The 15,339-nt window shown below is 31.2% G+C and overlaps 1 protein-coding gene across 2 annotated transcripts in view; it reads left to right on the top strand.

Moving 5' to 3' along the window:
- LOC143154645 (arylalkylamine N-acetyltransferase 1) overlaps positions 1-15,339 on the top strand; it is a 38,227-nt gene that overhangs the window by 17,019 nt on the left and 5,869 nt on the right. The window contains exon 1 of one of the 2 annotated variants that reach the window (XM_076326614.1): positions 9,150-9,566. The exons of the other annotated variant lie outside the window; for it this stretch is intronic. Within the exon in view, the coding sequence (XP_076182729.1) occupies positions 9,462-9,566 (105 nt within the window). The 5' untranslated portion in view covers positions 9,150-9,461. Of the gene's footprint in view, positions 1-9,149; positions 9,567-15,339 lie in introns of those variants that run through there. 2 annotated transcript variants of the gene reach the window in all.

Below are 15,339 nucleotides of genomic sequence, written 5' to 3'. Positions count from 1 at the left end.
TTACTCCACGCATAGTTAAATTGTATTCTCTTGTACTATGATGCTCAGGAATGTTCTCCGATATATCTGATCGGTAGTTTATTTCTTGAATTTCCTTCTCGAGCACCGAGAACTTCAAGACGTACGAAAGTACTGTCTTCTAACATTACAAATGGATACTTAAAAGAAGCCCTCCAGAACGTTTGAATGCAGTAAACTTTTCGATGCAGATTAATCTTCTAAATTCTATTTAAAAATTTCGTAATTTAGACAAATGTAAACAGTAGTTGTGTTTGTAACCTTTCAAGGTTGATGCAACCTTAAAAAAACTCAATTAAAAAAATTGAAAAAAAAAATAAACCAACACAATATCGATAAATATAAAATTATCACAACATTTCATCTGCTACATCGGGAACATTGACAATATTAAGTTATTGTAAAATTATTTTTCCCCTTATTTTCACAATAAGATATATTTATCTTAAAATACCAAAAAAGTAGAAAATTGAAGATTCTTTCTTGGTCAACCAAAACATTTCAAAAATAGTACCAAAATTTTAGAAACTCAATAAACAAAAAAAAAATTGAAAAGGAAGTAGAAAATTGAAAATTGTTTTTCTGGTCGACCGATAGTACTTTTCAAATTAGTACTTTTCAAATTAGTACCTTTTAAATTAGTACTTTTCAAAATAGCACCTTTCAAATTAGCACTTTTCAAAATAATACTTTTCAAAATATTACTTTTCAAAATAGTACTTTTCAAAAATAATACTAAAATTTTAGAAACTCAATGAAAAAAAAAAATTGAAAAGAAAATGAAAATAAACCAACGCAATATCGATAAATACAAAATTACTAATACTCTTCATTTGCTACATCAGAAGCATTGACAATATTAAGTTATTCCAAAATTATTTTTCCCCTTATTTTCACAATAAGATACACTTACATGGAAAATACCAAAAAAAAAGTAGAAAATTGAAGATTTTTTCTGGTCGACCGATACTTTTCAAAAATAGTATCAAAATTTAAGTACACAGAGAAAGGGTTGAGAAAATCGATGAATTTTGATCTCCGGATTAGAGGAACCGTTTGAGATTCGTTGCAGCGCTCAAGTGAGTTCTGGACGAGATTAACGACAGGGAAACGAACTACCTGGGGATTTACCAGTCGCGTCGACTTTCAGTTTCGAAAGCGTGTACAAATGTCCGAGCCACTCGATACCAGCGCCTCGAGTAATCGATATCCGCCCCTCACTTTGTAAACGCAACGATACCTCTTTCGATTTTACGTAAACCTTTCGATTCGAAGTGCAGCAACGCGGAAGGATTCTAACGCGTGAGAACTCAACGATGATCCGCCATTGGTGATTTTCCCAAACCGACGTTTTCGCGCCAATTTAACACTAGAACTACCAGAGTCAATTTGACCTGTTTCGAACTTCCTTTTAAAATTACTTAATTATTATCTGTGTCTTTATTTTAATATTCGTTGATAATTATTTAAATAAATAATGTACTGTTTAGTCTTCAGACCTGGCTCCTTTAACACTAGAATTACCAAAGGGATCAATTTGATTTATGTAAACTAAACTTTTTAAAATTACTTAATTATTAAATGTGTCTTTGCTTACAATATTCGTGGATAATTATTTAAATAAATAAGATAAAGTTTAGTCCCCAGATCTGGCTTCTTTAACACTAGAACTACCAAAGGGGTGAATTTGACTTTTTTCAAAGTACTTTTTAAAATTACTTAATCATTATCTATTTTTTTGCATTTAATGTTCGTGAATAATTATCTAAATAGACAACTAATGGTACTCGTGAATTAATTTGTCCTTCCCTCATTTAACTTCGAAGATACGTGCTTTCCACTAAAAAATAGTGGTGTGATACAAATAGAAATACTAAGTGTTAATCGATTTTCGGTGTAGACGGAAACCTCGGTCAACACGTCGGTGAATTATTTTTCTAATCCACCACGAGATGTGTGCACTGAACTTGAATCGCTAATCGAGCGATTAGAAATCAATTTGAGCCGACACGGATATTACGTAATATTTTCGATCCTCGTTCGCGAGTCCACTTCCGGATGTAACGATGCCTTGATCCGCGATACAAAAATTATTAAACGGTAAAGACAAAAAATTGTATGAATCTAGTATACATAGAAAATATGTAACTTCTTACGAGCAATTTTTTTATCACAGGGTAACAAATTATTAAAGATGAAGAAAAAAAACTTAATACAAGTTTCCAAGGATACTGTACTTCTATTACCATATTTTGTATCGTGGAGTAACAAAATTATTGTATCATGAAAAAAAATGGTACGGATTAAAAATTATAAGGAAACAATATGGGTAGATGAAAATTTATTTCTGTGTACTGTTTTTTTATTGTAAAGTAATAAATTTAAAAAAAAGTGGTGCAAGCAGAAAATAATAAGCTTACAGTACACATAAAAATGTACTACTGTATCTTTAAATTATTAAACTTTAAAAAAAAAATAGTAGACATAAAAAATTCTAATCGTACACCACGTGCCATAATTTTCTCAATTCTTCCATCGTGAAGCGAACAATGATTTCGTTACAAAGAAGGCTCACAAAGGGTGGTCGAGAGCTTCCGAACCGTATTCGAACCAATTCCAGAACGAGTTATTCATTCGACGTACATTGTTCGTCGTAATATTCAAATTAAGCGACTACTCGAGATCCCTCTGATGAGCGCGATAAATCAAGACGATGATCTTGGTCCGTTTCGAACGATTCCCGGGAACAACATAATACGTGCAACGTGTTAATTGTCACGTCGGTTTTCCATATTTAAGGATGTCGTAAAGAGTAAGAAAAAAAAAAAAAAAAAAAGGTAAAAAAAGTAGAAAACTATACTTATTATCTTATAGTATCGTTAACAACGGTAACATTACGTAAAAGTTTACAAGTATAACGGGTGATCGAATTGTTACGAACACTTTGAAACTAGTACTTATTCGAAGTTCGATGGAGAATGTAATTAAAAATGTCCTTTGAGCGATATTTTAGTTTTTTTTTTTTAATTTATCGTTAAGTAATGTCTTACAATTATTTTAAAGCTTTTATAATAAAAAAAAAATATATATATATGTATCCATGCAGTTGTATCCATGCAGCATTACGACCCAGAAATATAAGAAGAGAAAGGTGGAGTGACTAAATATTGACATGTGTATCTTTATTTTCTTGCAAAATCTTTAAAATAATTGTTGCTGCGTATCAAGTGTATTTTCAATTTCATTCTTCAGAAAATTTCACCTAAATAGTAATTTCAAATATATGTTCTTTTTATTGTGAAATATTCAAAATAATTATTACCACAAATCAAGTGTATTTTCAATTCCATTACACACATATATATATATATCTTTTTTATTGCAAAATCTTCAAAATAATTATTACTACGAATCAAGTGCATTTTCAATACCATTCTTGACCAAATTTCACCTAAACAGTAATTCCAAATATATATTCTTTTTATCGTGAAATCTTCAAAATAATTATTACTATAAATCAAGTGCATTTTCAATACCATTCTTGACCAAATTTCACCTAAACAATAATTCCAAATATATATTCTATTTATCGCGAAATCTTCCAAATAATTATTGCTACGAATCCAGTGCACTTTCGAATCAATTCTCGATCAAATTTCACCTAAACAACAATTTCAGCGCTCCTAATGATTCGATCGATCTAAGGCCACCATAACGTCGAACGTGTTAATTAAAACCGGCGCTTTAATCGATCTCACGGTTCCACCGATTGCATTTTAATTGCAACGCGCGAATTGCGAAATCGCGAACGACGGTTGGCTAGTCGTGCTTCATTACCTTCGGAGAAGACCGGATTCGAGGATAGGCTTGTTAATTAATACCGTTAATTCTTACGCGGTATCGTCTTCACGTGCGTCAGGGTCTAACAATACGAACGATCGACCGTGGTTAACAATCACTTATTCTTCTTCTTCTTTTTCTTTTTTTTTTTCTTCTTCCATATTTCTATTAAAAGGGGATCGCGTGCGACAAACGAAGCCGAACGTGTACCAGACGCACATTATTTCTCCGTGTCGTTTCATTTGCATCGAGCGATATCGAATGATAAAGCGGGTACAAGGCACGGTACAAATCTGTCCGGGACATTAGATTTTCCCTCGGCACTGTTCTGTCTAGAATGAGTTACGACACTGTGACCAGAGCCACGATCATCTGTGGAGACCAACCGAGAATTTTAGCGACGAGTGATCGGTTGAAACCGCGACGAAATAATTAAAAACATGGGACCACGGTGTAGAATTAATTCTACGTTATGGTTTTGGTATTGTACTGATCTTCTGTTTGGAATAATATATTAAATTAAGAATCTGAAGTTGATTTTACACGAATGAATTTATTGGAGTAGTTTAATGTGTGAGGATTTATTAGGGTAGTGAAATGTATGGTACATTGAATGAGTAAAGTATGTGATGAAGGAAATATGGTGTAGAATTAATTCTACGTTATGGTTTTGGTATTGTACTGATCTTCTGTTTGGAATAATATATAAAATTAAGAATCTGAAGTTGATTTTAAACAAATGAATTTACAAAATTTGTTAAATGTGTGAGGATTTATTAGGGTTGTGATATGTATGGTATATTAAATGAGTAAAATGTGTGATGAAGGACATATGGTGTAGAATTAATTCTACGTTATGGTTTTGGTATTGTACTGATCTTCTGTTTGGAATAATATATAAAATTAAGAATCTGAAGTTGATTTTAGACAAATGAATTTACAAAATTTGTTAAATGTGTGAGGATTTATTAGGTTAGTGAAATGTATGGGATGTTGAATGAGTAAAATGTGTGATGAAGGAAATATGGTGTAGAATTAATTCTACGTTATGGTTTTGTTATTGTAGTCATCATTTATTTGGAATGAAGTAACAAATTAAGAGTCTGAAGTAGATTTTAGACGAATGAATTTACAAAATTTGTTAAATGTGAGAGGATTTATTAGGATAGTGAAATGTATGGTACATTGAATGAGTAAAATGTGTGATGAAGGAAATATGGTGTAGAATTAATTCTACGTTATGGTTTTGATATTGTACTGATCTTCTGTTTGGAATAATATACAAAATTAAGAATCTGAAGTTGATTTTAGACAAATGAATTTACAAAATTTGTTAAATGTGAGAGGATTTATTAGGATAGTGAAATGTATGGTACATTGAATGAGTAAAATGTGTGATGAAGGAAATATGGTGTAGAATTAATTCCACGTCGTGGATTTGATATTGTGGTCATCTGTTATGTAATAAAATACAAACTTAAGTAGTTGAATGTGTGAGGATTTATTAGGGTAGTGAAATGTATGGTACATTGGACGAGTGACATGAATAAAGGATGAAGGAATTATTTATGACGAAGGAAATATGGGGTAGAATTAATTCAACGTCGTGGTTTAGGTATTATGAACATCTTCTGTTCGAAGGAGAATACAAAATTAAGAATCTGAAGCAAATTTTAGACGAATGAATTTATCGGACTAGTTAAATGTATGAGGATTTATTAGGGTAGCTAAGTGTATGATATATTGAACGAGTAAAATGTTTGATGATTTATTAAACTAGTGGAATATATAATGATTTATCGGACTAGTGGAATGTATAACGATTTATCGGACTGGTGAAATATTTTCTTCCATCGAAATCTAATTTTTATTTCACCAATAAATGTAATAAAATATATATTTTAATTGTTGGAAATTTTCGTACAGATAGAAATATTGCACAGGATATTAATTGTATTTTTGACGAGTAACTTTACAGTTTTAATGTAAATTTAAAACGATCATGGTAACGAATAACTTTAATGGAGTATAATGCAAGTAGTACGAATATTACTTGGAATAACCATTTAGAATGATACTAAATGATCAAGGTACAACGATAATGTATTCAGGACACATTATTTAGAATTTATTTATTTACAATAAAAAGAGAGTTAATGGTTCGCTTTATCCCTGAGCAACGAGAACGTTTCATTAAGTTATGTTTAAGAAATAACGTATAATTACAGCTTCTTTGTCAGTAGGCTAATTAAATACCATTCACGAAGCAGATATTTAATCCTACAATACGAATGTACTTTGTACGTGAACTGTTCGCTGCTGCGAGCAATTATCGTTTCGAGTATAATACGGTCTCTTAAAAATGCAAGTGTATTAACTTTCCATGAAAAAGAAGCTTTTTAATTATTGACACATTAGTTACCGTGTAATCACTTTTTTCTCCACTAGAAATCCTCGAAAGAAATTCAAATACACTTATATTTTATTAATACACTTTGGAACATAATCAAAATTAAAGAACTTGGAATCAACTTTTCAATTTATTTAAAATTTATTTAAATTTATTTAAAATTTATTTATTCAAATTCGACGATAGTTCAAATTGTAAACTTTTTCTCCGCTAGAAATTCTCAAAAAAAATTCAAATACACTTATATTTTATTAATACACTTTGGAACATAATCAAAATTAAAGAACTTGGAATCAACTTTTCAATTGATTTAAAATTTATTTAAATTTATTTAAAATTTATTTATTCAAATTCGACGATAGTTCAAACTGTAAACTATTATATTTCTCCACTAGAAATTCTCAAAAGAAATTCAAATACACTCCTATTTTATTAATACACTTACTCTGAAACATAATCGAAATTAAAGAACTTGGAATCAACTTTTCAATTTATTTAAAATTTATTTAAATTTATTTAAAATTTATTTATTCAAATTCGACGATAGTTCAAACTGTAAACTATTTCTCCACTAGAAATTCTCAAAAGAAATTCAAATACACTCCTATTTTATAAATACACTTACTCTGAAACATAATCGAAATTAAAGAACTTGGAATCAACAGCTTTTCAATTGATTCAAAATTTATTTAAAATTCATTTATTCAAATTCGACGATAGTTCCAATGTAAACTATTTATACAGATTTCTTCACTTTTCATAACTATTCCTTATTTTAATTATAATTGTATTAATATTCCGTTCAAATAACTATTTCAATAATAATACAATTTACCTAAATTCGATGCATAATCGAACTGTGAACTATTTCCTAAGGATTCTATTTAACTGTTCCTTTTCTGGTGATTATCCTAGGGATAACTATTTCCTATTTTGGTGATTCTTTTCCATTTTAAGAATAACTATATCGTTAACGACGAAGAAACCATTCGTAATCCGAGCGAACAACGAAGTAAATTAATTTCTTAATTTTCGACTGCCGAAAGATTCCGATAACACGTAAACTGGAAAGCTGTCGGTTAAAGTAATAGTCAGGTAAAGTTGGCCAATATGAGGACCATTTGCGAGACCCCATGTTTCTTATCTCTGTTACAAATCTCCCGAATTGCGAAGCGATGTTTCTTCGTTTCGTAATCAATCCCGTGTTCCTTTGTGTTTTCCGTTTTGTTGACGTTGAAAGCAATCCATTATCTTGGGCAAGCATATTTCTAAAATTTATTGCAAAAGTTTTTGAAGTAATTTGTCTTCGTTGCAGACACCTTTTAAATGGTAACATGTGTAATTGTAAATATTATACTTCACGAGTACTGTTGTTCAGTGCATTCGACGTAGCTTCAAATTCGCTATTTGTACATCTTTATTAACAAAGAGTTCATCTCGAAGGTAAAGTTAATTGCGTTATTGTAGTCGTGTAGCCAATTTTTTGTATTTTTTATTAGGTACTAAATTTTGTTTTAGATGGATCTCTCTAAAAAAAAATAGTGGAACGAGGATAAGATAATATTGACAATTAGAGGAGTGTGATTTCGATACTCGACATGTTAAAAAAGTAGTTCATTTAACTATTACAATAATAATATTCGTGACTTTTTCCTGTTTTATATATTTAATACTGTATTTGATATACATAATTATATTTCATGTACTTATTATATAGTAATTATATAAACATAGTTATAATACAAATATAGTTATAATATGCTTATACAGTAATATATTTTTATTGAAACAAGATTCGCTGTTACTATATTCAAATCGATTGATTGATTAAAACTATTATTATTAAAACAAGAAGAAGTCGCGAAAGTTATTATTGAAATAATTACTATTAAAACAAGAAGGAATCCGTACGAAATACTTCATAGTTCGAGCTACATTATACTTTATTTTATTTACAATCGTATTATTAAAATAAAAATGACCCAAAAATAATAATGAAATCTTTGGGAAATACTTCATAGTTCGAGCTACACTATACTTTACTTAATTTACAACCGTATTATTAAAATAAAAATTATTAAAAAAAAATAATGAAATACTTCATGGTTAAAGCTTCACTATATCTTATTTAATTTACAACCATGTTATTACAATAAGAATGACTCGAAAAAAATAATAAAAACTGTACGAAATACTTCACAATTCGAGCTACATTATATCTTATTTTATTTACAATCGTATTATTAAAATAAAAATGGCTCAAAAAAATAATGAAATACTTCATGGTTAAAGCTACACTATATCTCATTTTATTCACAACCGTATTATTAAAATAAAAATGACTCGAAAAAAATAATGAAACTTGTACGAAATACTTCATGGTTAAAGCTTCACTGTATCACATTTTATTTATAATCGTATTATTAAAATAAAAATGACTCGAAAAAAATAATGAAATACTTCACAGTTAAAGCTACACTATATCTCATTTTATTCACAACCGTATCATTAAAATAAAAATAACTCAAAAATAATAATGAAACCTATACGAAATACTTCACCATTATACCTACACTATATCTAATTTTATTCACAATCGCACCATAAAAACAAAAAGGAGTCGCGAAAGATGAAGGAACCTGTACGGGCGACGCGAGCTGCGCGCGCAGACTCGCGCGCGCACGTTATGTAAAATATGTTTTCCGGTTCTAAAAGATGCAAATCAATTCCCCTTAAAAATGTTCGTTTTCCCGAGAGGGAGAGAGAGAGAGAGACCAAGAACGAAAAAAACAGTGCGATTACCGCGCGAGCAAAGGTACGAGATAAAAATGAGAGAACGCAAAGCGATCGCGTAGGTCTCGAATCGCGATGGTCTCGATCGACAGTATCCTAAACTATATTCGCCTGTCCCTGTAAGAATGGCTTTTGCCCGTACTGAGCGTATATAAGACAGACGTCGTCCTATCACAAAGCGCAGTGTTAGATTACCACGTCGACGTCAACAACGAGCATCGTGTTATTGGCATAGTCACTCAGTGTTACTATATTCAGTGACCTATCGAACGTTACATCGTAACGAAAAACCTCCTCGTCGGAGTTATCGTTATCATCGCGCATACGATCGCCACCCGACACGCGAATTTCCCCGCGTAAATCGCAAATAATCGGTAACCCACCTGATACAACTGAGATCATGGAAGCTTTACTGACCACCGATCTGGGCAGTGCCGATCGTATCGAAAACAGCAAGACCGGTACCAACTTCACCAAATATGTCCAGAAAGCTAAGAAGTACACGGTAAGCTCGTGAATTTTTTTCATTTGCGTTGATTAGAGGTGTAATATAGCGCAGGATCGGGAACAGAGGTATTATATAGCGTAGAGTCGTGAATAGAGGTATTGTATAGCGTAGGATCGAGAATAGAGGTCTAATATAGCGTGGGAGGTTTAAAAATGTTTCAGTTGGTCGAGAATAGAAGTTTAATATAGCATGGGAATTTTAAAATTGTTTAATCGAGAATAGAGGTTTAATATTGAATAGGAATTTTTAAAAATGTTTAATTTAATCGAGAATAGAGGTCTAATATAGCGTAGGAGTTTCAAAAATGTTTCAGTTGGTCGAGAATAGAGGTTTAATATAGCATGGGAATTTTAAAATTGTTTAATCGAGAATAGAGGTTTAATATTGAATAGGAATTTTTAAAAATGTTTAATTTAATCGAGAATAGAGGTCTAATATAGCGTAGGAGTTTCAAAAATGTTTCAGTTGGTCGAGAATAGAGGTTTAATATAGCATGGGAATTTTAAAATTGTTTAATCGAGAATAGAGGTTTAATATAGAATAGGAATTTTTAAAAATGTTTAATTTAATCGAGAATAGAGGTTTAATATAGAGTAGGAATTTTAAAATTGTTTAATTAGGCCAAGAATAGAGGTTTAATATAGAGTAGGAATTTAAAAAATGTTTCATTTAATCGAGAATAGAGGTTTAATATAGCGATGGATTTTTTAGAATTTTTTTTTAAAAGAGAATAGAGGTCGAATATAGCGATAAAGATTTCAATATCTTTAATTTAATCGAGAATAGAGGTCTAATATAGCAATGGAAATTTCAAAATGTACAATTTGATCGAGGATAGAGGTCTAGTATAGCAATGAAATTTAAAAAATGTTTAATTTATTTGAAAATAGAGGTCTAATATAGCGATGGAATTTAAAGAATGTTTATTTTAATCGAGAATAGAGGTCTAATACAGCAATAAGGATTTCAATATCTTTAATTTGATCGAGAATAGAGGTCTAATATAGCGATTGAAATTTCAGAAAGTTTAACTCGATCGAAAATAAAGGTCTAATGTAACGATAGAGATTTCAATTTCTTTAATTTAATCGAAAATAGAGATCTAATACAGCGATGGAGATTTAAAAATTTTTAATTTAATCGTGATTAGAGGTCTGATATAGCCAGATCTATAATTTGTCCTACAATGGAGGTCTGATACAACGATGGAGTATTGAAAAAGTTTAATTTGATCGCGAATAGAGGTCCGATACAACGATTCAGATTTTAGAGCCTATAATTTGGTCGAGGATAGAGGCTCGATATAGCAACAGTGATATCGGAATCTTCAACGATCGATTCACAAGTTCGTGATAAATTATACGTGAAATTGAACGCTGAAACGAGCCTGACACAGATTCCTTAGATTTATTAGCCCTTCTCTAGGATGTACGACGGAATGAATCATCCATTGTTCCATAATATGCCGTTTATATGCGACTACGTCGGAAACTGGAATACATTTGTTGACGATTTCTCGGTTTGAAGCTCACGTCAACACGTTCGCTCTGTTACAATTGATTTGTTTTCACGCCTGTCCTAGATCCCTGTGCGATCACTCTCTCTTCTTAACACGAAACTTCGAAACCTTTCTTAAGCAGATCATGCCAAGAGATTACACAATTTTGATAATAATACGCCCGGTTCTATCTGTGCAACACACGAGTACTTTCACATTACTCCCAATATATAGATCCAACAGACATAATTTAATTCTCAGTCTTCGAACACTCGGTAACCATTTGGAAAAAAAGTAAATTATGCGAAACATGTACGTTATTTCTTGCAAATTCTAATTAAATATTAAATACTTCTATTTTCTTGTTTTTCTTTTTTTGCAATAGACTTTCTTAAGTTTCTTCTTGCATCGTTGCACTATTTCTCTTCCTTTTAATTATCCAGGATAATTGAACTTCTTAGACTGTGTTACAATTTTCTCTGATAGTTATTGTGCATTAACCTTCACAATTTCGCAGATATGAAATTTTCAAGATTGTCAAGTTTACATTCTCGGAGTGTTTCCTTCGATACTTGAAATAAAATAATAAACGATACCTTTTTCGGTTTACGGTATTTTCTTTTTGAGTTTCTGTTCTAAATGTTACCAGGCAAAGATAAGAATCGAAGATATTGTAAATAATCCAGCAGAGTTGCGTAAAAATTTCGCTCCAACGATCCCGCACGCAGAAAAGACAATCCTACGCTGTCCTTAATTTCCTCGTTGCATCTAACTTATTACGCGTGGAAAACAATTTACGATTATTGCAGTCGCGATTGTACGGATGATAAAGCAAAGGAACGAGTTCGTTACTGGTACAGGAACGTTGCTACACTGTCTCTAACGCAAAACAAGGTGAGACGTCGTTACGGGAAGTTAACAATTACGAAAGGTCGTCCAGAAAAAATGTTATCTTTCGCTGGACGCATCTTCTTCGTTGCGATGCAACCAGAGACATCGACACGAATACCGTATACTTCACGACACCCAATCGCTCGTGATTCTCATCCATATGTATCGAATATCGACGATTAGGTTCTCCCAATACGGTGAAACATTTTCGTAGTCCAAAGATTACAAGTATCGAATTTTAATTCTAGAACGATTAATTTTTATATATAAATTCAATAAATGGTCGAGAAAATTGGTTTGCATTTTTCCAAGTAATAAATTTATTCGACCTGATATTTTGTAATATTTTAAATTGTTATTTTACCGACAATAAATTGATAAAATTAGAGAAGGGATAAATAAATTAACACGGTAGATTAAAATATTTCCTAAAACAGTATAAAAATCTTACAAAGATTACTAGTATCGAATTATAATTTTAGAACGATTAATTTTTATATATAAATTCAATAAATGGTCGAGAAAATTGGTTTGCATTTTTCCAAGTAATAAATTTATTCGACCTGATATTTTGTAATATTTTAAATTGTTATCTCACCGATACTAAACTGATAAAATTAGAAAAGAAATAAATAAAATACCCTGGTAGATTAAAATATTTTCTAAAGTAATTTATAAAAATCTTACAAAGATTAAAAGTATTGAATTTTAATTCTAGAATGATTAATTTTTATATATAAATTCAATAAATGGTCGACAAAATTGGTTTGCATTTTTGCAAATAATAAATTTATTCGGACGAATATTTTGTAATATTTTAAATTGTTATTTCACCGATACTAAACTGATAAAATTAGAAAATAAATAAATAAATTACCCTGGTAGATTAAAATATTTTATAAAACAATTTATAAAAATCTTACAAAGATTAGAAGTATTGAATTTTAATTCTAGAACGATTAATTTCTAATATAAATTCAATAAAAGCTCGACAAAATTGGTTTGAATTTTCACAAGTAATAAATTTATTCGACCTGACATTTTGTAATATTTTTAATTGTTATCTCACCGATACTAAATTGATTAAATAAGAGAAGAAATAAATAAATTACTACGGTGGATTGAAACATTTTTTAAAACAGTATAAAAATCTTACAAAGATTACTAGTATCGAATTATAATTTTAAAACGATTAATTTTTAAATAAAAATTCAACAAAAGCTCGACAAAATTGGTTTTCATTTTTACAAATAACAAATTTATTCAAACGGATATTTCGTAATATTTTAAATTGTTCCCTCACCGACACTAATCTGATAAACTTAGAAAAGAAATAAATAAATTACCCCGGTAGATTAAAAAATTTCCTAAAACAATACATAAAACTCCGTTCAATCCTTTCGCCCCAGTCCTGTTCAATTTGTACAATTCATTGTAAACTGTGTAAAAAAAATTATCTCTAATCATCGTTAAAAATACTCGAAAATCGACGAAGCCCCGTGTCAAAGAAAAGAAAAAAATACCTCTGTAAACAATCTCTCGAACAATTACACAATTCTTTAATCTCGATCTAAACCACCGATCCCTCGAAACGATACTATACAATAATTTGCACGTACAAGCAACTGTACCGTACACTAATTAAATGTTTACGATTCGTTCGCAAATAGTACAGCAACATCACTGAGAAACGTATCGGTGTACATTTTCCCACGATTCTCCGCGCCAAAAATACAATCAAATACGAAGAAATATTATCGTTAAATTATTTATTCAACGTAAGAAAAATCGCGCAATAACAATTCGAGAATTCTTCACACGCCTCGATACGTACGTTACGGTACCGGTGAACGCGCGAAGAATTCGCGAATCGTCGCTACTATTATTTAGATTCACGATCGTTACTATTATCATTTCGAAGAAAATACTCGATCGTTCGCAACGAGTGGGAACGCATCGCGGTGCAGCGAGACCGGCCACGTTTCAATTGTAGCGCGTGAAAGCGTTAATTCAATTCCCGGTCGCCGCGAAAACAACGAATTGTTGTTATTGTCGCTGTTGCATCGGGTTACATTTCCATACGCGCGCGTCGTGCCGACGATATACTGTTACCGAGAATTTGTACGATCAGATACGGCCGGGTTGCTTGAACCGCAACGGTATGCTGCGTTCGACCGAATGCATCGGTGAAATCGCTGCTATCGGAGGCGAACGTTCGTTCGAGTATCGTTAAACGATAATGTCCCGTCGAGCGTTCTCTATTTTTCTTCTTTTTTATTTCCAATGAACACACATTCGCGACCGTTTGATTCCTTTCGCGGTGAAGATTCGTTAACGCGAGGTTTGTATACCGAAATGAAACTGCAGGGAGTAAAAGGGGGGAATAATTGTGTATAAGAAAAAAAAATAGAAAAGAAGAGAGAGAGAATCGTAATCGAGAGAAGGTACTTGCGAAATGGGATGCGTTGGTGGTTATCGATCGTGAGTAACACGTGGTAAGGGAACACTCGAGTTTCGAGTAATTGTGCGTAAAATGATGTACGTCGAGAGGAACAATTTACGTGATTGGGATGCACGAAGGATAATTATCGATCGTGAGCAACGAATGTGAAGAATTTCCACTCGTGTGGAATGATCATGTGCGAATAATTCTGTGCGATCGCGAGTAAGAAAAGGAGAAGTGACAAGGTACATCTTGGCGTTGATGCGCTTCGGGGATATGGATTTTTTATGGGAATCGATCTCAACGCTTTTTGAAAATTATATTCCTTCGAATCGTTCCTAGGTGCGACCGTGTACGGGGCAACGTTGTTCAATTTTTTCCACGCGGAACGCGTATATCGTGATTCCTTTCGATACGTGGATGACCATTCAAGGTCGCTTCGAGGTCGTCAGGTTTCATTCATCGTGGTCGATGTATATTTTTTATTTCAGATTTTTGAACGGAAATACGCGTAACTTTTCTCTGAAACTTTCTTCTCCAATACCTCTATTTTATATATATAATATAGAATAAAGTAAATAAAATATAATACATAGGTACAATTGATAAAAAATAAAGTAAATAAAATATAATACATTGGTTCAATTGGTAAAAAATAAAGTAAATAAAATATAATACATTGGTTCAATTGGTAAAAAATAAAGTAAATAGAATATAATACACTCATTTCAAAATATATTGTACCAATGTGTATATATATATATATATATTATTTACTATATAAAAATAAAGTAAATAAAATATAACACATGTGTATATATATATATTTAATATAAAATATTTCGATAAACGAAGAGTATATATTATATAAAATATGATACACTCATTTCAAAATATATTGTATCAATGTGTATATATATATATTGAAATGAGTGTAT

The sequence above is a fragment of the Ptiloglossa arizonensis genome, chromosome 1 (genome assembly GCF_051014685.1).
Source record: "Ptiloglossa arizonensis isolate GNS036 chromosome 1, iyPtiAriz1_principal, whole genome shotgun sequence".
Lineage (NCBI taxonomy): Eukaryota > Metazoa > Arthropoda > Insecta > Hymenoptera > Colletidae > Ptiloglossa > Ptiloglossa arizonensis.
The sequence above is the reverse complement of the archived record's forward strand: the minus strand, read 5'-3'. Positions and strand labels throughout refer to the sequence as shown.